Raw genomic sequence first — 25054 nt, 5'->3', positions numbered from 1 at the left:
ATATTATGATTAGTTAAACAACCATTAAAGTTGCATTTACTAATTTAAACAATTTTCACGATTTTATTTATATTTTGTAAATATAAATATTTAAAAAAAAATCTAGACAGTAAATATATCTACTTACTTGAATGTAAATTATTATTATTTTTTTTTTGGTTGAGTCAAATAATAATTATCTAACTTAAAACTTTCTAAAAATGGAAATAATATTTTAAGTATGATATATTGTCTTTTAGTGTTCTAAAATATTTCTAATAAATATTTTAAAATTATCTTAAATCTTAACCTTAGTAGATTGTTAGGAAAGTAAAAGAAAAATACATAAATACACAAACTTATTTGAATGCATTAGCTAAAACATATTAGGACATATCACATTCAACAACGTGTGAATTATTTGAGAGTAGAAAGGCAACAGAGAAAAAATTATAAAGGGGAGATCAAAGCCAAGGAGTGTTGACCAAAGGAGTGACGATGGCTTTGGTTTGAAGATACTTATGAACAGCGTGCATTCCAGCGTCCCTACCGAACCCACTCATCTTGTACCCTCCAAATGGACAGCTCGAATCGAAAGCAAAGTAACAGTTCACCCAGATGGTTCCGGCTCTGATCGACCTCGAAACCGTGTTCATTATGTCTACACTGTTCGTCACTATTCCAGCAGCTAGCCCGAACTTTGTGTTGTTCGCGATCTTTATTCCCTCTTCGATCGTTCTGCCAAACCCCAAAAACAACAAAACAGAACAAATTAAACCCCACTACTTGTGTTTTATGGGCCTGACAGGGTTTTGATTTTACTTGAATTTAATGACGCAGAGGAATGGCCCGAAGATTTCGTCCTGTGCGATCAGCGAGTGTTCCTGGGGATTTAATTCAAGGGTTAGACATTGAAAACAGAGGTGTGACTGAAAATTAAGCAGAGAGCAAGGGAGGAGTGCTGACGACCTTGACGTCTGTGAAGATTGTTGGCTCTACGTAATACCCCACCTCGCCTATACGCCTGCCGCCTGTCGCCAATGTGGCTCCTTCCCTCTTACCGTGCTCGATATATTCCAGAATTTTCTTCAATTGCTTTTCATCCACCTGGGGTCCATACTGAACTTTAGGATCAAAAGGGTCTCCCACAACCCAAGATTTCGCCTTTTCAATAATCTTTTTCACAAATTCATCATAAATCCCTTCTTGAACCAAAACTCGGGAGCTCGCCGCGCAAGTTTCTCCCTGCATCAAACCAAATTTCTTTCATATATATATATGTAAAAAGCTCTGGGTCGTGTTGAAACGGATAACGACATTAACCTTGTTATAGAAAATGCCAAGAACAGCAATATCAACGGCTTTATTCACATCCGCATCATCGAAGATTAGGAGCGGCGATTTGCCTCCTAATTCCAACGATACTTGCTTCAGGTTGCTCTCACTTGCCGCCTGCATTATCGATCTTCCCACCTTTGTTGATCCTGTGAAACTCACCTGAAAACCACGCCACAATAAATTTATTTAAATAAATACATAAAAGCTCAAATTATATTACATTTTACATTTTAGCGACCTTGTCAATGTCCATGTGGTACGCAATTGCTGACCCTGCAGTGTATCCGTATCCTGTCACAACGTTCAGTACTCCATCAGGAATACCAGCCTACCAAAACGCGCCACGTAAGAAACCAAAAAAGGAAATAGTTAATATACAAAATATTTGAATTGATTTAATTATTCCGAGAAGATTGGGAAAGACCAATTTAGCGAGATGGGCGTAGAAGAGGGCGGAGAGCGGCGTTTGCTCGGCAGGTTTGACGAGCATGGTGCAGCCGGCAGCCAAGGCGGGGCTCACTTTCAAGAAGAACATGGTGGTCGGAAAGTTCCAGGGTATGATGTGGGCCACCACTCCCATGGGCTCCATTAAAGTGTAGCCGTGAAACGGCCTTGCCATTTTGAGTACCTCCCCGTGGATTTTATCCGCGGCACCGGCGTAGTACCGTAGCATATTAGCAGCCGAGGGTACGTCGACGATCTTCCCCATCTGAAACAATTTTCCGCCGTCCAGGGAATCCAATGCTGCGAGTTCCTCCACGTGTTCATCTATTAAGTCCCCTAGTTTCATCATTATTCGTCCCCTGTCCTGCACGGAATCACAGAAAAAATCCAAAACATTTATATTTCTTTTCCCCTTCTGTTTTTTGAATTATTGTAATAGTGGTCTTCTTTTTATAAATAAAGAGCACATGCATATCTGCATATCATAAACAACACTGTCCCTCTTGACTTGTACAAGCTGTCTCTGTCCTAAGCTTGGGTTTTAATGGCGATAACTTTTATTATTATTACTTCCATCTTAAAAATTGGAAGCTAAACGACTCAAATATAGATACAAAGTATATAAATCGAAACTATAATCTGAGCTGCATCTCAAAAAAAACCCAAACTGGCTGTAAATAGAAATACTTACGGCACCAGACATGCGGGGCCAAGGGCCGTGATCGAAGGCTTCACGGGCTGCTTTCACGGCCAGATCCACATCTTCTTTCTCACCGGCGGCAACCGTCGTGATAACCTTACCAGTTCTTGGATCGAACGTCTCGAAAGTTTTTCCTGTTGATTTTTAAAGAAAATCATGAGTTGAGAGGCATCGGAGTTTTCCGTCTGAGTGGGTTTCTTCTCCGGTGAAGGAAAAGAAAAATAGAGAGGGAGAGATACCTGAAACAGAGTCAACAAATTGTCCATTGATGAAGAGCTTGGTGAACTTGATTTTGGGTATGTTGAGATGGGACTCGGATTTTCCATTGGATTGATTTTCCATTTCCCTGTATAATCTGATTGTGTGTGTGTGTGTGTGTGTTTTTGTGAGCGGGAAAAGATAAGAATTCTCGATGAATTTTATGCGTTTCTTAGGGAGAAAACCGAAGACCGTTTATATCCGCAAAATCTGCTTCGCTACCAAAAATGAACAACATTTCTAGCCTCCTCCCGCTGGCCCACCTTCACAAACTTAATTTCAACCCGTCCACCGTTATTTAGGGAATGATCATCTGTTTACACCTTTGTAAGCTTTTTGGAAGTCCAAAACAAAGCCACAAACACTTATGTTTAAAGTTGGACAATATTGAATCGTGATTTCTAACCCAACCTTCCCTCTTTTTTTCTTCTTTTTTTCGAAAATATTTATCCATTTAAATATTGCTTTCCTTAAATTATAAGAATTAATTGTGTTCATTTCCTTTTTTTTATTTGTAATGAGCGTTAAAAAAAAAAAAAATCAATTTTAAATTATAAAAAACTAATTACTTTATTAATTTAATATAAGATAATGTTTTAATTGCATCTAATTTTATTTAAATATAAATTCTTTCATAAAAGTTTAAGAAAGAATAAATTATAAATAGAAAATAGTTTTATGGGAGTATCGATGTGAACAAATATACAAATATGGAAACATCAATTTCAAATAAACGGTTAGAAAATGTAACAAATTTACAGGCAGGTTCAATCCAAAAGCTGGAATGTATCAGTTTTAGCATGAACAAATTGAAAAATTATTATTAATAAATCAAAATATATTTTTTTATAATTTTTAACAGTAAATTAGAATTATTATTCCTTTGTGTCGGCCCTATTAGATAGTGACACGTGTATGGTTTCCAGTATTTAATACGTACAGCAGCCGGTCTTGTCTTGAATGTGTGTGTATTGTACATTTTGGAAGTATTAAAAATAAATGTGGTTTTTTCTTTCTTGAATTTCAATTGCTGTGATATTTAGTTGTGCTAAAAAATAAATTATTCACTTTTTTCTCATTAAATTCGTGCCTCACACCACATTTATGTTTAAAATCATAATTAGTATTTTTATTGTGTTTATACAAACATTTTATCTTAACCTAATGTTTGCAATTAAATATTTTACGATATGTTATCTTCGTTTTGTGCGTTGTAATTTCTTCAATTTGATCTCTTACTGTAATAATGTTTTTTTTATTTCAATACAACATTATTAATGAATGACATGCTTCAAATCTTATTAATTATACGTTAACTTCAACCTACTAGAATGCCAAAATTTATTTGAGTCGGGACTTACCATAAATGATTCAATAAATTGAATTTCAAATTCAAACTAAAATTAATGTGTAGGTTGATTGTACCTTTCATTGAGTTTTTTTTTTTTTTTTTTTTTTTTTTTTTTTTTTTNTTCTAAAAGTTTCTATTTGTAAAGGTTGATATTTCTTATTTTAATTTTTAATGAATTATACTATAATTTATAAGGATCATAAAAATAGTAGTCAACTTGTATGGTTTATAGATAATAGATTATTAATACAATAAAAGAAGTTTTAAGTCAAGAAGTAAACTTAACATATTGTTAATTTTTATTGCCATAACTTAGGTAACTTGTAATAATATTAATAACAATAATGACTTCGTTTAAATTTAATTATTGTAATTATTAACTTAGAGAAAAAAATGAGATTCAGTTTGTATAATTAAAAAAAAAAGTCAACGATTAGAAAATTGCAAGTAAAATAACTCAAAATTTAATATATTAAAACAAACCCATATTTTAAAACTATTAAAATATAAAAAAAAATCTTATTTTATCTACAAAAATTTTCAATTTATTAAAAAAAAAAATATTGAGTTAAAAAAAATAGAGCAAATAAAAGGCAGAATAAGACATTGTGGGGTAAGTAAGTGAAATGATGATGTATAGAAAGTGTTCTGACATGAAATTCTCAAATTTTGGGAATGATTGTAAATTTATAATTAAAAAATATTCTCTATTGTTACGAAGCCGTTTGAAGAATCCCAAGAAGTAAAGTCATGAGAGCCTATATTTAAAGTGGACAATATTATACCATATCATTGTGGAGAGTCGTCTTCCTCTAACATCTAACATAAAGAAGCCTAATTTCATTAAAAAAAAAAAAAAAGACAAAATGTTAATGGCGACGACAACTTACGAAGAAGTTGGGGGGTGGGGGTGAAATTATTGAAGCTGGTTGTCAAGAAAGAAGGCGGAAGCAGCATCGGCGAGGGCAAAGCGGGCGGAGAAGGAGCGGCAAAGAATATCGGGTTCTTCGGCAGCGTTGCCATGGTCGAAATTCTGTGAATAAGAGAAAGGATCATAAGGAATCAAGTTCCCTGAGGAATACGTCGTCGTTTTGTTCCTCTTTTCTCTTCTCAGTTTCGTCCATAACACCTTCCACGGATTGGGTTGGTACCCGCTTCTCCATCGCCCCAATCTGATGGTTTGTTTGCTGCTCTTCTTTCCCATCATCAAAGCTGCCAGATGATTGAGTTTGGTATATCAACGGACTTATAAGTTAAAATGAAGTCCGGATTTTGTGGATCCATTTCCATATGCTGCAATGCATCCACGTGTCAAAGGGAGGGTGGGGATTTCTTGAATTATCAACCATCTTCCATGTGACACCCAAATTTTCAATTATTCTTATATCCAATGGGTCAAACTCTTATGATGGCTTAATTAATTCATTAATTAATTACCAACATCATCTAATCTTACTTCTTATTTGACATGTTTAAGAAATGAGGACGAGAAATCATGAATAAAGTGATGTTAATAAAGTGTGGATGAATTCAAGATTCCGACAATACATTTGTTTCATGCAAAACAACAAACCACGAAAGATAAGAGCAACTTTGGTTAAAAAATGTGACTAGGAAACAACTCAGCAATGACTGAGGAAACCCCACTCTACAATGCCACGCCCAACTTGTGTTATGCACTAAATTTGGATACCAGAATAGAGCCTTGGGTTTGCCATGGAACCCATGAAGTGGCAAGGTTTGGTACTCCCACACTCAATTATGTTATACTTTCTCTCTTTATTCTCCAATGATTCCTTTTGCTTTGCATGATAGAAAGGAAAGAAAAAGTTGAGAGAAAAAAAAAACCTTTTCTTTTCACAGAGGAAGAAGAATTAGATTCTTCTGTTATTGATCGTGAACTTTGGCCCATCATTGAAGCAAAGGGCGATGAATAATATAGCACGCCTAAGTCATTGTTAGGAACCACGACTCTACAAAATAGTATGATATTATTTCCTTTGAGCCTGAGCTTCCATGACTATATTTTTAATTTTTTTAAAAAGTGGTGTACCGATGGAAATAGTGTTTCGTACTCATAAACGCATGACCATTCTATGATGGGAATCCAACCAAAATCCTGTTTGTGTCAACACCTTTGCTTCTCTTTCTTTTTCTCTTTATATAAACTCCAATTCCACATATTCTTTTCTCTTCACTCCCCGCAAGACAATCCATCATAAACCAAATACCAAATCCAAGATTACAAGGAACAGAAGGAAAAAAAAAAAAAAAAAAAAAAAAAAAAAAAAAAAAAAAAAAAAAAAAAANCCCACATGATTTACGGCCTTGGCTGGTAAGCCGGAGGGAGCTTTTGGGTGTGCAAAGCAATTGGGTCCTCTTGCAGGCAGCGGCGGCGGTGGCTGGGAGTAGCAGCAGTGGCGGTGGGTCGGCGAACATGCGGTGCTTGTGCTCGCCGACGGGGCATCCGGGGTCGTTTCGTTGCAGGCTGCATCGAAGTGAGTACGTTTGGGTGGGGCGGATGAAGACAACTGGTGTGGAACAATGATGTGTTAGAAAGTGATTGTTTTTCTATGAATACAATTGTCGTTCTGGTGTCTGTCGGCCAAATGAATCGCCGGAGTGTTTGTGTACGTTCATAAGGACGAGACCAAATCCGTCCATTTTGAAGTAAGTATAAGTTCTCTTCTTTTCATTTTAATTATTATTAATCATTTACTTTTCAATGGGTTCAAAAAAATATTAATCTTTAGTGATGTTTTGAATCAATCTTGATAGTTTTAAGGTTACCACAATTAATTTTATAAAATACATACAAATAAAATTTATTTTCATAAAATCATGATGGTCACACATGAAAGCTTAAACTAAACAGCACTAATCCACAAAGAATTAAACATTTTATTTTCTGGAGTGATAATTACAGACAAATTCAGCAGAGGATTTGGGGAGTTCTATCCTTCCCTTCACTGCAAATATAAGAAACAAAAAATCCAAGGGGTTGTGATTTTGCAGAAATATGAACAGAAAAGTAAGCAAAATGATGAGTTTTTATACCTCAGGGTAGCAATCTTGATGTTCAATCGTTTGTCTTTTTGTATTCACAAATACATCACATGATACCCTTGCCTGATAAGTAATAAACAACGACACCATTGAAACAACAAACAGAGCACTCATACACAAGTATTTAAGCTGAATAGCCAGAGTTGGAGAAAGAGGCTCTAACAATCATTTTAAAACGCGTTTAAAAGGGAGAGGTTTCCATACCCTTACAAACAATGTTATATATCGCTCAAAGAGAACCATATGTGCTAGTGGTGAGCTTGGACAGCTACAAATGAAATCAAAGTCTGGGGCTGGGCGTAAGGGGGTGGATTATGAGATCCCACATTCATTACAGAGAGAAACGAATCATTTATTATAACGGTGTGGAAACCTCTCCGTACCAAAGGTGTTTTAAAGCCTTGAGAGGAAACTCAAAACAGAGAGCCCAAAGAAGACAATATCTGTGGCTTGGCTTAAGCAGGAGCAGAGGGTGGGAATGGGAATGGGAATGAGGAAGCAGACATTATAATCATATTCATTGCGACAGTGGAACAGCATTGTTCAAATCCAGAAGAAGGTATATCTTCTTCAACCATTTCCCCACAATCAACAGTAGCAAGTATCAAACTTGATAGAGCATTGTTTTGAAAATCACGCCTATTTTTCTACTCTAAATTTCACCATTCTTTGCAGGATCAAGACATGGGTTCTAAACATTCAATGGGTCACCCACAAAGTTTGTCCTTTTCCAACTATCTGAACTTCTACACTAAGAGAGGTGTAATAGTTGCCAAAACTGTATACATCATTTAAATCTTAAAGCGTAGAGATTGAAAATGATTGCAATCAAATAAACAAAAGCTATAATGTATGATGATGATGATGATGATTTCAATCGTTGATTATACTTTGCTTAAGAGTTAAGAACGAATCGACAGTGCATAATCGGAGTAAAGATTTGATGTAATGTTAGAAACAGAATGAAAATCAAGATTACCTTAATGGGGAATTTGATAAAGAAAAACCCCATGAATCCTTCGACTTCCGTCTTTGAATCGAATGGAATGATACCTTTCCCCAAATCCTGAAGCAAGTAAAAGGCATCGTGAATGACCTCAACTCCATTCAAATCCACAGTGGCATTCACATAAGAAGACCCTCGAGCGGAAACTCGACCGCCGTCGGAGCTGACAAATCCAAGTCGTTTTCCTCTGTAGCCAACGGAAACGCCAAGGTAATTGTAATCGAGAGAGAAGAAATTCTTATTGCGAACCCTAACAGAAGCAGAGATAGAAAGGTCAAGGACGAGAACCGGCAACAAACGGACTTTGGCGTGGTTGAGTTTCAATCGGACGAGTTGGAGCGAGGGGTCGGAGGGGAAGAGTAGAAAAGATAGAGCGGCGAGGAGGAGGAAGGCGGCGGAGTATTGGGCACAGAGGCGGAGAAGGCGTCGATGTGGGTATGGAGGGGGCCGGTAAAGGGACAATAGGACGAGGTTTTGGTGTCCGTGTCCGGCATTTTGGGGGAGGAGAGAGACAGAATCGTCCCTAGAGCTGGAAGTCATTTTTTGATTGAGAGAATTAAAACAGGGAAGACATTTGTATGAAGCTCTGCAAATAGGCCTCTGTTAAGGGTAGTAGGTAGGTTCAGCCTGTCAATATTTTACACCTCACAACACAGCGTATACGCAAAGTTTCAAATCCTACAGTGCCATCAAAACCCACCGCATAATATGACGCCCAACAGCTTCAAACAGAAACAAAAACAAGCCAGAATTGGCCTTTGTATGAACATGAGTGAGCCTGGTGGTGGGGGAGCAGAGGCATTGGCCTCTGTATGAACATGAGTGAGCCACCCCGGGCTGATGTTGATTTTGCCGTGGGCTGCCATTTTCTCAAAGCAACTGGGAAACCAGAAACAAGGGTTCAATTTTGTTGGGAAATTGAAGCTAGCCGTCGCTTTCGAAATGGCCGAAATGGACTGTTTGCAGTGCAGCTGCGGCGTCTGGATGAACAGTTCCTTTTTCCTTTCTCTTTTTTGTTTGTTTGTTTTACATTTTCTGCAATCGAGGTCCCTCAAAAACACCCATTTAGTTTGTTTTTGGATTCTTTTATTCATCACTCTTCCCAAATCACATGGGTTCCAGCAAAAAATCACGACTTACAAGAAACACAAGGGAAAAACCTCAAGTGAAAAATCAGTATCGGAATTTTGTCTCTTTTTCTTTGACTGATTCAACGAGATTATAAATGAAATGGGATTGCTTTTGATTTATTTAGAACTTCTTAGATGATATGAAGATATAATAACTTTGCTTCTTTGTCGGCCAGAAATTCAGCAACTTTCCATTAACAACACAAACAAGTGGAAAACAACAAATTTTGCAAAATCTAGATAACTTCGTGGACTGGTACAGAGGCGTGCAATGTTCAGACCAGTGCTTTGAGAAACTCGCTACTTTCTTCTTCTTCTTCTTCATTACCACATTCAAAACATACCCACCACCACCATAGAAAGTTAAGTTTCACAACAAAGCTGTAAAGAAAACTCTGGCATCACACTAACTCTAAACGTGCCATTGAATTACATTACCATGAAGGTGAAGTACAGGGAGAACCAGAGGAGGAAGATGATAGACCATTGTTAGTGTTAGAATCACTCCCAGAATTTCTCAGAGACGTGGCGTCTCTCAATGTAACCGAACAAGCCTCGGCTGGGAGCTTCTTCATTGGCGTTAAAGGTGGTGTATTTGGGAGGGAACGGATAGTACTTGGAGGAGAAGCTACAATCTCGTCTTCTTCAGAAGAACCACATGTTTCCAATCTTGAAGGAGAGGAATTTGGTGTTTCGAATGGGGTGTCTCCTCTGCTTGGCCTAATTGCATCATTGTCATAAATCGGATTTGAAATGTACATAAAATGGTCACTGCCAATGGAAGAACTGTCATTACAGGCAATGGCAGGGCTTAATTTACTCTGAGCACAAACTTTAGAAACAGATAGGTCAGGCGAGGCTGAGATGAAGGGTGGTGGCGGGCGGGATGGAGTTGAAATGAGGCCGATTCGGTGAGGGCTAAGGGATGATTCATGGGCATCAATGTCGATAACTCGATGAAGTTGAGTGCTTCGGCTCTTTGCTTCAACAACATCTACATTGTTGTCTTTGATACAGGGGACAGAGGGGAAAAGAAAGTTTCTTGGAGCACTAAGAACCCCATGAGCATACAAGCTGCTAAGAGAAATAGCTGGTCGGTTGTTGTCCCTGGGAGCAGCTGAAGGCAGAGACTGGGAAATGTTGGTGGCGGCTACAACAGGATGAGCGGAGGAGGTGGTAGAGGGCGGTGCAACACGAAGCCTACGGCGTCGGAGTAACAGAGAGCAGTAGAGCTCGGCAAGCAACACAAGAATAAGGCCCAACACAAAGGCAAGGCTCACTACCATTATCAGTGTAGCTCCCAATATCACCTTGGAACTTCCCTGCATGTTTCTCTATCAAACTCTCTCACTCTCTGAATCTCAACCAAGTAGTTAAAATCTGAAGGGATGGCGGTAAATATGAGGTTGCACTCAAGGAAGGGGAAAGGGTATTTTATTTTTGGCGGGAACTATAGAGAGAGAGAGAGAGGGCAGAGGGAATCTTATGGTGTGGGGAGAGGACTGACGAATGGGAAGGCTTTTATGTTCCGTATCCGAGATGGAGGATCCACACTTTCAGACATTCGAGGTAAAAAATGTCTTTTAACCAATACAGTTTTCCACCATGAAAAACCTCTGCAGAAAAATGGTCAAATGTCAATGTCTCAATGATGTTGTTACGTTCAATCTTTAAAAGAAAACCAAAATGCCTGCAAGAATATAAAGTTTGGTCCCATAATGTTAAGACATGAAAGACGCGATAGGGATGTGTACAGGATTCAGGAGCAAGATGGTTTTTTAAATAAAGAATAAGACACTTGTTCCCTTTGAATGAATGGGATAAACAGGGAAACCTAAAAAGTATGAAGCACAAGACTAGCAATCTCAACACGAAAATGGGGTCGATCTACATTTGGCTATCAACATCGGTATCATTTGAAATTTTGAGGTTGTACAATCGCTATTACGGGTTAACAGTATACTTCTTCAAAAACTAGTGATGACCATCGTATGTGAGATTCGACAGGATGCAGCAGCCCCCACATACACGTAAGGGCTATACACAAATGTTCGTGTGAGAGGCAACCAAAAGAGAAGACACACTTGGAATGCTTGATTATGGGCGCATCACCAGTTCACAGGCGATCTCAGAGGATATGTAGTGTATAATGAAACTGTTTACCCTCCTCTCAAGGCTGCAAATCGAGCAGCCAAATCATCATAGTCGGGCAACTTCGGATGGACGTGTTTAGCTTCACTTGATCGATCTGGTTGAAAGGAAGCAGCCCGAGTATATACTTTTGTTGCTTCTGATGGACCCAGATGATGTTCACGAGGTACCGAAACTGATCGTGCTGGTGGAGGAACTGTATCTGCCTGCATATTAGCCCCATCTCTGCTTATTTTATTTGAAGGGCATTTGGCAGGAACAAGATGAAGTTTAGGCTTCCTTCTCATCTTTCCTGGTTCAAATGTTGCGGGTTTCTTACTGTAATGTATCAAAAGGTTGTCCATTATCCTTTCTTCTTCATCCTTTTCATTATCCTCTTCATCAACCAACAGCTGCAAGCCTCGTTTATCATCTCTTCTCCTTCTCGAATTCTTTCTCACCGTTCGAATGTCCTCAACATTGTCATCAACTGAATGACTGGACCGTGGCTTATGGTGCCTTCTTCGCACTGATTTTGGTTTTGGCAGAGCATCAGGGGGTATTCTAGCACCAAAAACATGATCCATCTCACCATCCCGATTACGTGTCTTCATAGGACTAGCAACCTGCCTCTCATGGTCAGAATGGCGTGGTTCTAACTGGATTACATCTGCAACCATTTCCGATTTGAAATGTTTCTGAAGATCTGTCGAGATGCAATTGTTGTCATGGCCTGTACGGGATAATTCCAATTGGCCCCTATCCTTATTATCCTTCCTTCTAGAGTTGACTTTTACATATGGAGGGAGGGTACTGTTGTAGCTGGGTTTCAAATTATGATGTTTATCCTCCTCAGTATGAGTGCTACCAAATATTGATTCTTTAACATCACTCTTAAATGGCAATCCTCTTCCATTGTGTGCAGTATGAGTATTACCAGATGATGGCTCTTTGATGTCACTCTTCGAGTGCAATCCTGCACCACTCATAGCAACACCTGGATTATTGTAAGGCGAAGACTTCAAGTAATTTGCACCTGCCCGTTCTCTGCCAATATGCATAACAGGTCCATCACCTGCATCTCCCAACACTTCACTCGAAGAACTGCCTATTGTACCAGTAGTCCTGAAGGCAGAGCCTCTCATTACGTTTCTAGCTTCATGCTTAGTAATAGGAGCAGGACCTGGATTATGGTAGGGTGAAGAGTTCAAGTAATCAGGACCAGTCCGTTCTCTGCCATCATGCACAAATGGTCCTTCAGCATTTCCTAATACTTCACTCGAAGAGGAAATTCCCATTCTACCAGTCCTGTGGCTAGAACTCATTGTCCCATTTCCACCTTCATGCTTATTGACTGTGGAACCTTTAACTCCATAATGATTTATGTGGCCATCAAATTTCAAGCTTGCCTCTTTTTTTTCATATACTCCCTTCTCGTGTCCATTATGCACAAATTGTCCTTCTTCAGCATTTCCTAATACTTCACTCGAAGAGGAACTGCCCATTCTACCAGTCCTGGGGCTAGAATTCACTGTCCCATTTCTACCTTCATGCTTATTGACTGTAGAACCTTTAACTCCATAATGATTTGTGCGGCCATCAAATGTCAAGTTCGCCTCTTCTTTTTCATGTACTCTCTTCTCGTGTCCATTTCCGGATAATTCTTGCCTAGATTGAAACTTCAATTCTTTTCCTCCTGAAATGGTACTATCAGGGGGATTGACGAATCTGTGCCTGCCATTTGCATACTCAAAACTTTCTTTGTTTGATACATCATCCTTACCCACCCTAAGATCAATTTCCTTAGCACGGGAAGGACTTTTTTCTACTGCTTTAGGTAGGCCCTGCAAAAGTCAGAGACGAGAAGTTCAAATGTAGGCAAAATCTAATTATTTCCCATTGCAACTTGAGAAATATAATATATGACAGCTAAACTGGTGAGGACCAAAGGCACCACTCAACTGAAAATTTTAGGAAACTGGAAATTATAACTTTCAATCTCGTTTCTTACATGCTGGGAAGTAGTAGTAAGATAAGGGGATGAAGTGCACCTGAGCGTTGGCTGCGGGAGTGGACATTCTCTTCTCAAAACCCGCAGAATCCCACTTGATTGAAAATTCCAATGCTATGTCTTGCAATAACTGAACCCTGTTCTCCAATGTGGATGGCTTGGAAGCTAAATTTTCAACAAACTACAGAAAAAAAATTAGTAATTAGTCTCTCCAATAAGAAAGATTCAGGAAACCTGAAGTCGGTAGTTGAGGCATTACCTTTTGGTTCTTCAAATGTTCCAAAGAAGTCCCAAATCTCTCCTGAAAAATTTGCCTGAGATCACGCAATTCTGGCAAATCCGAAAATCTAGCAGCGGCGAACATGAGAGATGCAATAGCCTCACGACATTCCTCAGGGCATTCCCTGTGAAGATGATGAACAGAGGGAATCAGATTATCCAATATAAAACCAGAAGCCAAAGTTCTATGATGATATAATTTTTCCTATCTAGAAACTATAAAAGCAACAATGGTAAAACGACATGAAGTGTTTTTTGAATGATAGGAAGGTATCTTCCCAGCTAATAAGATGTCCAACAAGATTTAACCAACTCCAGAAATCAATTAAAATCAACCTACCATTCATCCATGGCTCAAGTTCATCATGCATGCCAGACACCTCAAATTAACATGTCATCTCTAAATCAATAACGCGCAATAAATTTTACGGTTTGATAGACAAGCACAACATACAGAGTGGGAAAGAAAAAAGAATGGTGTATATCATACCAATATCCAAGGACCAGAAAATCTAAGGGGAAAAATAAAAAAGCCAGCTCTGAAATTTGAAAATAATGCATGTAATGACATACACTAATATGTGCACTAAAATTGAATCAAATCGTGTACCCTTAGTTCCCAATTCTTCTGTATTAACACAACACATAAGCATGATTCAATACCTCTGCTTTTGCATGATCGGAAGATGCTTCAGCACAGTATCACATGATTGCTCCACGAAATCATAACAGGAAAAAATTGTCAACTCAACTAGAAGCCCCTCAGCCTGTTGTCCACCGCAAGATCAAAAAAAGAAAACATCAGTTTCTTAAAGCCAATCACTAGCTGAATACCACAATAGTTATCATAATAATCAGAGAAAATATAGAAATAGAAGTCCCCACTAATCAACAAAGGTTCTAATTTCTAAATCAAAGACCCAAAATGGAATTGAAAATTGTTAGAAATAGGTATGGTTTGCAGACGTAAATTTACACTTGGACAACACTACAAAAATAGTACATTTAAAAATAATAATAATAATAATAATAATAAACCATGCCCTTCATACACTGACTTGTTTGTCCTCGAACCCTAAGAACATCAAATCATTTTTCAATTCAACCAAATGATCAGAAGGAAAGAATCATTTCACAGAAAAATTGAAATGCAGGAAAAAAAAAAAAAAAAAAAAAAAAAAAANACAAACAAAGTAACCTTCCATAAGCATTAATGTCCAGCCCATTTGTGAGCAGATCAGCAATATCTTTCTTCAGAAATTTCAGAGTCGCTTTCTTCTTTCTCCGTATCACATCGATCCGACTTTTGGTCAATTTAATCAGGGATTTGCTACAAATATCAAGAAACAAAAACATCCGTCCTTTAAGCTCCAAAAAATAAAAAAGGAAAAACCATAATCAAGATATGAAAAACAGATCGGATTACATACCATTTGGATGTAAATCCCCGGCCGAGAATCCCATCCAACATCTTTCGGTCCTGAATTCCCTTCCAGTCTTCAAGCAACAAACCTCAGGCCCCAAATACCAGAGGAGACATCACCAAAACTCGAAGAGAGAGAGAGAGAGAGAGAGAGAGAGAGAGAGAGAGAAAAGAGATCGGAAAAGAAAGAGAGAGATCGAAGCTGGGCAAGACGAGAGAGACGACTAAGCTATCAAAAACTCCACTGTCACAGAAAAGGTTATCTTCCTAAAGCCACTCGAGTGAGCCGTTCACTTTTTCAATTCTCTTTCTCAAAACACAAATTACCCATTTACAAAAATACCCTCAACTGTCTCACAAAAGTCACAACCCCTCACTAATCCGCACTATAACGTTGGAAGGGCATTTTCGGAGTTCAAATCCTCTTCTTCGACCCACCGTAAGAATCGGCGAATGAAGATGAGAGAGACAGAGATTGTGGCCGTTGGATGAGATGACTTTCTCGTTTGGGTAGTGAGTATTGATGCTTCAAATATGGGTTTAAAAAACGGCAGCGTTTTTTAAGCCGATGATATTAACATATTGGATAAAAAAATATATATATATATATAAATTATAAGTGAAGAGAGACAAAAGCTCGGCTTCGTGGGCTTGTTTTAAGCGCTAGGTTAGGTAAGCCACCGCAGAATTAACGACCGTTATAACGGGAGTTGATTGACGACATGTGAGCTGCACATTGTCGTGTGCCTGTTTTTATTCCCCTTCCTTTTTTGACGTCGTTTTGAAACTGAAATTGAAAAAGTGTATTTATCTTTGTAATTTAAAGCTCTTCTTATCGTTTTCTACACGTTTTCCTCCAAAAATGACCTCTCAAAGTGTACATACAAATGCATTATTGGTAGTGTAATAAATTTGATACAATCAAATAAGTTTTGTGTCAACCCACATTTTTGTATCAACCCTACCTACCAGTAATAGGCTGACTTATCTGTAATAGGCCAATTAGAGGGGCAACACAAAATTTTGTGTGTAACCGTCCAGCTCACCACTTTCACCGCTTGTAACTTGTAGATATTATAAGTTTTGGTCCTTAAATATCACTATTCGTCTCACAATTTTAAAATGCATCTATTAAAAAGAGGACTCTACCGAAGGAAGCAGATTTGGCTACCCTTAACACATTTGAATTCCAACAACAGAAATGGGTTGATTCAGAGGTCTATTGGGCAGGGCAATGCTCAAGAGAATAGTAGAAATAAATTTAATTTTAAGTCTAAGAGTGGAAGACAGAAAGGGTGGAGCATGCGTGGCCGCGTCAGCATAAACAGCTCACCAACCGCAAATTTTATCCAATAAATGATTGGAAATTGTTCCCTTCCCAAACAAATCAAATAATACTATTAGACTTTGCAACACATAAAATAAAGATTCTGAAAGTTCGTGTTAATGTCAGTGTCGTCATATGGCATAACTATGAAGCTTTTGGTCATCTAGTCTGAGCACCATCCCCCACCACATTATATGGTTTAGACTTTTTAAAAAGGATTTAAAGAACCTTTGAAATGAAAATTGGTTAGAATCTTAAATAAAAAATTGAACATGACATTTAGAATCAGAGTCATGACTTTTCATCTAATGTTCTAACAGAAGGGATGATTTTTTTAAAACAAAATGGCTTTAGAATTTAGCCAAAGAGAAAAGGAAAGAATAGACTACTTTGTCTGGTGGAAATGTATTCAACAGAAGACAGCACAGGCTTTTTGATTTCATAAGATTCATCTCGTCTATACAGACTAAGGGACAACCCAAACATGCGCGTGACTAAAGGTGAGTGAGGAAGAAGCCTAAACATCATCAAACGATTGAAAGAAAACAGACTGATCAAAAAGTATACAAGTACTAAGATCAATTAACCAGTGAATTCGGTTGATTAGACATGCGTTGAAGAAGGGGAATTGGGGGAGTGGACACAGCACTAAGAAATTATGAACAAGAAAGAAGCATTTACCTAATGACAACAGGGAAAGCAAGAAACATAATATCATTTTATTGCAATTTTCAGTCCCAAGCAAAGTAGTTTTCGAGAAATAACCTTCAAAATAGTGCTCCAATGGCATCAGAAAGGCCGGATGTCGAGGGGGGAAATTCATGAAATGGGTTGCTGAAAAAGATGTGCCCTTATCATCATCTTCTTCTTCTTTCTTCACCAAAAGCACTTCAAAAAGTTGACGAGAAAATGGAATAGGTAGTTTTCGCGGTCAAGCAGTTCATGACGAACCAATCTCTCCGAAACCATATGCTGAGGGAGAACGTCACTGTAAAAAAGCAAGGTAGAGACAGAGGCTACAGGCTGGACAATTAGCGATAGCAGCAGCCTTACCAGTGACCTGAACAGAAATGGAGTAAGATTCTGCAACCGAAAAAAAAAGGAGAAGGTTGTTTAATACTACCTGACAGTTGAGGATATAAAAAGAAAAACTAACCCAACTATTGAATATCAGATACCTACGTTCTGTTGTCATAGAAAAGGAAAGAAATCGAAGAATCAAGAAAGATGAAGAAAGATTGGCAAGTTAGAGTTGATAGTACATACCATGAGTTGAATAAGAGAGGAAGCCAAAGCAGATGCTCTGCCGATGGATGATCCTTCAAATAGAGAGAAAGCGAGAAAGGAAGCACCTGAAAGAAGCTGCAAATCATCAACTGCTGACACTGGGACCTGCGCACTATCAATATTTCTGGCGAGGAATGCAAGTTTGACTTATTTCCAAAAGTAGTTAGTTTGTAACCAACGAATTTTGAAGTACTACTATTATGCATTCTCCAAAGTGAGAACCACTATATACTACATAGATAGTGGTAAGCTACAAAGTCAAAGGCTACATAAATCTAGCCCCAATTGTTAAGATATGATTCAGAGTGCAAGAAGAGTAGAGAAGAATACCTGATTCAACAGCCCTTCATCCCTGATAATACCGACCAGCCTCTAAGAAGAGGAAAGACTGTTCTCTAATGATTAAGAATTGCATTCAGTCATATTCTTGGAAAACAACAAGAAGTTACATTCAATGTGAAAGGAAAAAAAAAAAGCCTGTTGTTACAAATTATTCTGGGATTTGTCTGGTTATAATGTGAAACGCTCTTGTGATATCCTGCTGCAGCTTCTAGAGATTTGCTCTTAAACAACACTCAAATATAGAGTTGAACCATACAAGCATGGACTAGAAATCGGAGACAAGGCATATCATTCATGATAATTATTCATAAAATACATTGTCTGAAGTGGGGGATTGAGACTCAAGAGAATAGGAAATCCTATTCAATATCAGTACAGAATTGCAATATCAATAGTAGCACTCAAACATGTTTGGGTCAAGGTTGAATATCTCAGCTCATCATCCCCTTAGGATTTCTAATGCTTTCAGCCTATCAAGAAACAAAGTGAAAATGGAAAAGAAGGAAGGAACTCAAGGAATTATTCAAAAAGACTACATCTACTGCTTCTCAGGCTCATCAGGATTTTCCTTGTCAGGATTTTCCTCTTCTTCCTCTTTCTTCTCTTCCTCCTCTTCGTCTTCTTCAGGGGGATCGCATGGCAATGGTGGTGGCAATGGTGTTTTCATGGGGCTAAATTGAGGAAAGATGTCTGGTCTACGACCTGGCTTAGGCCTATCCCACTCCTACAACCAAAAAGTCATAGAAGCATTCAACGCGAAGAACACCAGCTATAACCTATCACGCACTTCACGTATAAATTAACTTATCAACTAAAACTTAGTTTGTCAGGTGAGAACATCAGTAATTCCATATTATAAACTGAATTGACCGCCAAAAAATGCACCCTAACAAATAAATTCATAACAAATTTATGAACAACATAATGACATGAGTTTGAATTTACAAAAGCGTTAAAAGTAGAAATCCCGGAGCAGTACAGGAGACAAATTGAACAAACATATATCACGCCTCAAATGAATGTCATGAGATCTACTAGAATCCACATACCCAAAACTGTATTTGCCATTTGCCAATATGTTCTTTCAAGCTCAGATTAACAACTACAGTGCATTAAACATCGATAACCCGAAAAGTATAGTCCATTCTCTCGCAACATATGCGACAATATGAATAAACAAACATTATGATGGTCGATGCCCCTCGTCCTAAGATAGATACAGCCCACTTTATCTAGAGCTCGAGGATGGATACTTCGCAAGGAAAATGTAGAAATGACTGAAACTATCAGCAAGATACAATTTGCAGGGAAGACATGGCAGGATAGGTCAAGAATAAGCCTTTTAAACAACCATCGATGATAAAATTGAACAGTAAATGTATCAAATCCTAGGAAATGCTCCGACTCTCCACCCTAACTGATCAAACACTACACTAGCCAAGTTACATAAAAACAGAAAGCCGAATCTCCATCCATGGAAAGCAAAAACACAAAAATCCCATGAAAACAAACCGAACAACATCAAACACGCAGGGAAATAAAGGAGAGCGAGAAAGTTACAATCGGGAAATCGAGAGGATTGCGACGAGTAAGTTTCTCTTCCTCCGGGGCCATTCGAACCACCAGCCTCCCCGTTCTCCTTCTCCCAATTATCAAATTAGAATTCGCAATTGGCCTGTTTGGGAAAGAGCATCTGCAGCCACGAACACAGAAACTATGGCTTGTAGATGAGGAGGATACTGGTAGGTAGGCCGCCGACGGCAAAACTAGGGTTTTGGAGCTGAAGAGACAAATCGACGCCATGATCTTTCTCTTCCCCTGCAGTGAATCCTCCTCGTCAGGTCGGGACCGAGTGAAAATTGTGGTGGCCGATTCCCCAAAATCAAATACGCCTCTTGTTTTCTTCTCCCCGAAATCAAATAGCCGCCAACTCAATTACCCTTCACAATTACCAAATAATCAAACTCTGAATTATTTTACTGCTTCATTTACCATTAAAATTAAAACACATGTAGATTTGTCTTCACTTATGTCTCCCTTTTCATCTTTTTTTTTTTTCCTTTTTTACTTTTTTATTATCGACATTATTACAACAATCATATTCATATATTAATTTAATTTCACCATAGTTTTCATTATAATGTTACACTCTCAATTTAATTATTTATTCTAATGTTTCCACTTTATACGTAATATTAAAAATTATCAATTAATTTTGTTTGTCTCTAAAGTTCATATATACCTTTAAGTTAATATTTTAATAATAAGAGCGTGGGTAGCCAAAGTGAGCATAAACTAGATACTTAAAAAGTTAAAACCTCTAATTTCGTGGTTAATTAATGATACTTAATGTTAAAGATTAACCTCCCTAATAACAAAATTTACCATTTTGGATAATGGAAGGTAGCCGCATTTAATAAAATTTTGGAATATTGTTGGGTCCAAAGTTACGAACGGTCTGACCCCGCCATTCCCCTGTCTCCTCCATTCGAAACGGCGTGAACTACACTCGCTCGCGCCCTCCATCCTCAACTCTTCTTCTGTCTCTCTACGTGACTGACTATTATTGTACTCTTTCTTTATTCCTCTTCCACTGCTCAGCGCCCACATGCACGCCCCCTCGATCTTCTTACCCTTCTTTTTTCTTCCTTTTCAAACTTTGAATCCCAATTATCATCGCCTTCTCTGTTTCTTCTCTGTTTTCTTTGTCTCCTTAAGTGTGCTGTTGGGTTGTGGGTTTCGCTGAACACAGGGGCATATGATGAACGCGGCCGGCAGACAGGTTTCGAGATCTAATCCGGCGGTTCATCACCAACGGCAGTATTCCGATGATGCTATTGATGTTCTTTCTGGAAGATGGGCTCACCCTTCTAATCATTCTCATGTACGGTACAGCAGTATCGATTGTTTGGTTTAGTTGTATGCCCTTTTCTGATTGATTTTTTCTTTTGGGGGTTTAGGATTTTGGGTCGAGGGGTAGCTGGGGAATGCAGAGGAGTTTCAATGATCTTGGGTCGGCTGATGCTTTGACGCCTCAGGCTCGGACGCGGTCTTCGAGCATGAGGAAGAATGCGGATGAGATGTTTCTTCCCAGTCATTACAGCCCTGGTTTGCTCGATCTTCATGCTTTCGATACTGAATTGTTACCCGAGGTTGCGCTAGTTTACCCTTTTCTGCTTCGATTTTACATTCTTTTGAATTTCCTTAATATGCGGATACTACTGATGTGCCATTTGTTAGTGCGAGTGTGCTTTTATGGCTTCTTTGATTTTTGGGTCATGGAGTCTTTCCCATTTCTCAAATTATCAGACAGATGAAGTTTTTCCTCTCTTATGCTTCCAATTTGATTTCTCTTCGTTCTAATAAAGTTTGTACTAAATAACTGAGTCTTATGATTCGTTCTAATCAAGTTTTTACTCCATCATTCACTTCATTTTGTCAGACCACTCACCGTAAAATTCTGGATGAACCCGAGCCATTTTTCGCTGCTAGTATGCTGCCTAATAAGCCTGGAGGTGCATCAGATAACAATCTTCTCAAAAGCTTTTCAGTTGACAAGGAAAGAACCAACAATGTTGCAAAGATCAAAGTTGTGGTATGTCTCCTCGATGCCATTGTAATATCTCTTTGACTCTCAAATAAGCAATTGCAACGCTGAAGGACATGTTTGGGAGTGAAAATCACTCTCAAACATACCCAAAGTCTTCCTATAAGGCTCTCATCTTCCCTCTCTCGCAGTACCACTCATCTGTATTGAAGACTACTAGTGCCTTCCTTTTATAGTACTTTTTTGGCCTCAACGTGATATGAGCTTGGAGAGGGTTCAAGAATTAGTTTTTCTTTTATAAGGCTCTTTGTAACTGAGTAATAATTTTCCTAGTCTTTTGGTGAAAATGCAAAAATATGCTGGCAACATGACCATAGGCAATGAAGGGAGGCTCTTCTAATTGTATGTTATTACTTTCCTCCTTACAGGTGCGCAAGAGACCTCTAAATAAAAAGGAAATGACAAAGAAAGAAGAAGATATAATCACTATTGAGCGAATGTCGAATTCCCTTACGGTTCATGAAAAAAAATATAAAGTAAGTGCAACATGCTATATGAATTCCAAGTATGAGAAAGCCACAAAGGTTTTTTCCCCCTGAAAATCATCCCTTCTGTAGGTAGACTTGACAGAGTACATTGAGAAGCATGAATTTTTCTTTGATGCGGTATTGAATGAAGGCGTTTCTAATGATGAAGTAAGTACAAGACATAGATGAGTACCATTATGAACATTGAAATCAGTTCGACTTCTAAACATTCTCTCGTGTTGATGCAGGTATACTCGGAAACTGTGGAACCCATAGTTCCTCTTATTTTCAACAGAACAAAAGCAACTTGCTTTGCATATGGGCAAACAGGCAAGATATCAAATTCGCATGAAATTGTGTTCGGATGTGGGAACCATAAGATGCTACGTGCTTATTGAACATTTGTAGAGGGATGTATATGTTTTACCTATTAGATATAGATCAGTTTGTGATGATTTTGACTTAGATGGCTATCTAAAATAGTTCCATAATCTTTTCAAATAGATTACATTGATGTGCTTGTTCAGGTAGTGGAAAAACATATACTATGCAACCTCTTCCTCTAAAGGCGTCCGAAAACATTTTAAGATTAGTGCACCACATATACCGGAACCAGGGTTTCCAATTATTTGTCAGCTTTTTCGAGATATATGGAGGGAAGCTTTTTGATCTCCTCAATGAAAGGAAGTAAGTTCTGTTGAAATTGTGGAAGAAAATGTTTGAATTCAGTTCATTTTCTGAACGTATCATATTTCAGAAAGCTTTTCATGAGGGAAGATGGGAAGCAACAAGTATGCATTGTCGGGTTGCAAGAATACAGAGTGTCTAATGTCGACACGATCAAGGAATTGATTGAGAGAGGAAACGCCGCAAGAAGCACCGGTACGACTGGTGCAAATGAAGAGTCATCTCGATCACATGCTATACTTCAGCTTTGTGTTAAGAGATTAGTTGATAGTTCCGAAACGAAGCCTGCTCGACTTGTAGGAAAGCTTTCTTTCATCGACCTTGCTGGAAGTGAACGTGGTGCAGATACCACAGATAATGATAAACAAACAAGGTCTGACTTTACTTTTCAGAAAACTGGTTGCTATTACATATTGGACCTTATAGTACTTTAAGAAGCAGAAGATATAGAGTTTTCCCGATTTTTTTTTCTCCCTCTCTCATGGTTTGATTGACTTGGAAACATTTGTGTTGCAGAATGGAAGGTGCTGAAATTAACAAGAGTTTGCTTGCTCTTAAAGAATGCATTAGAGCTCTTGACAATGATCAGGGTCACATTCCTTTCAGAGGCAGTAAATTAACAGAAGTTCTTAGAGATTCTTTTGTTGGTGATTCACGCACTGTTATGATATCATGTATTTCACCAAGCTCAGGATCATGCGAACACACACTCAACACGCTAAGATATGCTGACAGGTGCATTATTTTCGGAGACGTTACGAAGGTATATCCCATTATTTGTTAAATATGTTTTATGATTGTCCCTTCAGGGTAAAGAGTCTATCTAAAGGGAACAGCACAAGGCGGGATCCTTTATATTCAACTTCAAATCTTCGAGAATCAACAGCTTCTTTGTTGTCTTCATCAGTACCCATGGAGCAATCCTTTGAGGATAACAGAACTAATTTACCAAATGACAAGAACAGATTTGGTTGGTCCAAGCAGAATGTAAGGGAAGGTACTCCACCGATGAATGTCGAACCCATTCCTAGCAACAGGGCAGACATAACTTTGCCTCATCACAAAAGTCAGCCAAGTTTTCAAGATGACTTCACACAAGATGATATTGGTTACCCTGAGCAGCAATATGAACAAGAGAAATCATCATGGATGAACAATAAAATAACTGAAACTCGACAAGTGCCAGGCTTTGTCAACCAGAAGAAAACTCGAAGGGATATACCCGATTTTGAGACCGACTCTCCTTCGGATGATGACCTTGACGCTCTTTTGAAGGTAATAATATTGTGAATATCAAAGCATCAAACGTCCACATAAACCATCCGACTTTAAATGACATCGTACTTTCTTTATAATAGGAAGAAGAAAACCTTGTTACTGCTCATAGGAGACAGGTGGAGCAGACGATCGACATTGTCCGAGAGGTTCACAACATTTTTTTCCTTTTATTGCATACGATATACGCCTCCTTTGGTGGCTCTGCCTGTTTAGACCTTGTGTAATCTTGCCTGCATATACAGGAGATGAACTTGCTTGTTGAAGCTGACCAACCCGGAAGCCATTTAGATGACTACATCCTTAAACTAAATGTAATTCTATCCCAGAAAGCTACAAGCATTTTTCAGCTGCAGACTCAGTTGGCTCAGTTTCAGAAACGCTTGGATGAGTACAATGTTTTGGTGGCACCCTCCAGCAACTGAGCCAGACACCTCCATTGTTTTTCCCCTCCAACTGAGCCAGACCCTGAGGGTGCTGGTCGATCGAACTTGATTAGGCGTGTGGTCGACGAACAACCAAGTTCTTCCCTCAGAGGTGGTTTTAAGTTTTCTTGATTGTACAGAAGATATATTTCCTGTTTATAGTGTTTTGTATTCATGGATGTCTGTCTCTCCCTCTGAGCTGCTGCTGCTGCTGCTATTATGAGCAACAGACAATCAAGAAGGTAAACACATGATTCTGCTATTATGTTTTGATCATCTCATTTACAATATTACACTAGAAGGTTACACATGATTCTGCAACCTTGGATGGATTTTAGTTGCCGACTTGGCAATTATGAGAGTTGTTAATCAAACTTAGACCTTAACCAAAATAAAGACAAGCTTTTTAATCGTTTAGCCATTGTCTTTAATCACTAACCCAAACAATCAGCCGCTAAATCAATCTGCTTCACCAATAGGATTGCCTCTATCTTTGACTCCCCATTCTCTTGCATCTCCTAG

The 25054-nt window shown here is 38.4% G+C and overlaps 6 protein-coding genes and 1 long non-coding RNA gene across 9 annotated transcripts; 2 read left to right on the top strand and 5 right to left on the bottom strand.

The window, feature by feature from the left end:
• Positions 1 to 324: 324 nt before the first annotated feature.
• LOC111793231 (aldehyde dehydrogenase family 2 member C4-like) lies at positions 325 to 2922 on the bottom strand. Its single transcript, XM_023675014.1, has 8 exons — positions 2701 to 2922; positions 2453 to 2595; positions 1742 to 2125; positions 1556 to 1645; positions 1303 to 1476; positions 949 to 1224; positions 802 to 863; positions 325 to 717 (listed from the first exon to the last, which is right to left on the bottom strand). The coding sequence occupies exons 1-8, from the start codon at positions 2801 to 2803 to the stop codon at positions 444 to 446; spliced, it is 1506 nt and encodes a 501-aa protein (XP_023530782.1). The 5' UTR covers positions 2804 to 2922; the 3' UTR covers positions 325 to 443.
• A 3957-nt stretch (positions 2923 to 6879) lies between these two features.
• Positions 6880 to 9348, bottom strand: LOC111793228. 2 transcript variants are annotated; one of them, XM_023675012.1, is made up of 3 exons: positions 8116 to 9346; positions 7128 to 7199; positions 6880 to 7039 (listed from the first exon to the last, which is right to left on the bottom strand). In XM_023675012.1, the coding sequence occupies exons 1-3, from the start codon at positions 8680 to 8682 to the stop codon at positions 7037 to 7039; spliced, it is 642 nt and encodes a 213-aa protein (XP_023530780.1). In that variant the 5' UTR covers positions 8683 to 9346; the 3' UTR covers positions 6880 to 7036. The 2 variants fall into 2 exon arrangements, with proteins under 2 accessions (XP_023530780.1, XP_023530779.1); XM_023675011.1 differs by having other exon boundaries at positions 6880 to 7199; positions 8116 to 9348.
• LOC111793230 lies at positions 7195 to 8050 on the top strand. Its single transcript, XR_002814902.1, has 2 exons — positions 7195 to 7695; positions 7812 to 8050. It is a non-coding gene; the product is annotated as an uncharacterized LOC111793230 (long non-coding RNA).
• A 92-nt stretch (positions 9349 to 9440) lies between the features above and the next one.
• On the bottom strand, positions 9441 to 10884 carry LOC111793226. The gene has a single exon (XM_023675009.1). The coding sequence runs from the start codon at positions 10598 to 10600 to the stop codon at positions 9707 to 9709; it is 894 nt and encodes a 297-aa protein (XP_023530777.1). The 5' UTR covers positions 10601 to 10884; the 3' UTR covers positions 9441 to 9706.
• Positions 10885 to 11030: 146 nt separating this feature from the next.
• On the bottom strand, positions 11031 to 15385 carry LOC111793223. Its single transcript, XM_023675005.1, has 6 exons — positions 15123 to 15385; positions 14890 to 15022; positions 14356 to 14459; positions 13673 to 13817; positions 13454 to 13594; positions 11031 to 13246 (listed from the first exon to the last, which is right to left on the bottom strand). The coding sequence occupies exons 1-6, from the start codon at positions 15161 to 15163 to the stop codon at positions 11432 to 11434; spliced, it is 2379 nt and encodes a 792-aa protein (XP_023530773.1). The 5' UTR covers positions 15164 to 15385; the 3' UTR covers positions 11031 to 11431.
• Positions 15386 to 18332: 2947 nt separating this feature from the next.
• On the bottom strand, positions 18333 to 20018 carry LOC111793229. The gene is made up of 2 exons (XM_023675013.1): positions 19632 to 20018; positions 18333 to 18795 (listed from the first exon to the last, which is right to left on the bottom strand). The coding sequence occupies exons 1-2, from the start codon at positions 19872 to 19874 to the stop codon at positions 18610 to 18612; spliced, it is 429 nt and encodes a 142-aa protein (XP_023530781.1). The 5' UTR covers positions 19875 to 20018; the 3' UTR covers positions 18333 to 18609.
• A 558-nt stretch (positions 20019 to 20576) lies between these two features.
• On the top strand, positions 20577 to 24924 carry LOC111793224 (kinesin-like protein KIN-13B). Of its 2 annotated transcripts, XM_023675006.1 has the most exons (12): positions 20577 to 20955; positions 21032 to 21223; positions 21514 to 21666; positions 22047 to 22154; positions 22236 to 22313; positions 22394 to 22475; positions 22673 to 22832; positions 22903 to 23205; positions 23349 to 23567; positions 23642 to 24107; positions 24191 to 24256; positions 24353 to 24924. In XM_023675006.1, exons 1-12 carry the CDS (start codon positions 20830 to 20832, stop codon positions 24530 to 24532), a joined length of 2133 nt encoding a protein of 710 aa, XP_023530774.1. In that variant the 5' UTR covers positions 20577 to 20829; the 3' UTR covers positions 24533 to 24924. The 2 variants fall into 2 exon arrangements, with proteins under 2 accessions (XP_023530774.1, XP_023530775.1); XM_023675007.1 differs by lacking the exon at positions 20577 to 20955 and having other exon boundaries at positions 21038 to 21179.
• The last annotated feature ends 130 nt before the right edge of the window (positions 24925 to 25054 follow it).

This window comes from Cucurbita pepo, chromosome LG04 (genome assembly GCF_002806865.2).
Source record: "Cucurbita pepo subsp. pepo cultivar mu-cu-16 chromosome LG04, ASM280686v2, whole genome shotgun sequence".
Classification (NCBI taxonomy): domain Eukaryota; kingdom Viridiplantae; phylum Streptophyta; class Magnoliopsida; order Cucurbitales; family Cucurbitaceae; genus Cucurbita; species Cucurbita pepo.
The sequence above is the reverse complement of the archived record's forward strand: the minus strand, read 5'-3'. Positions and strand labels throughout refer to the sequence as shown.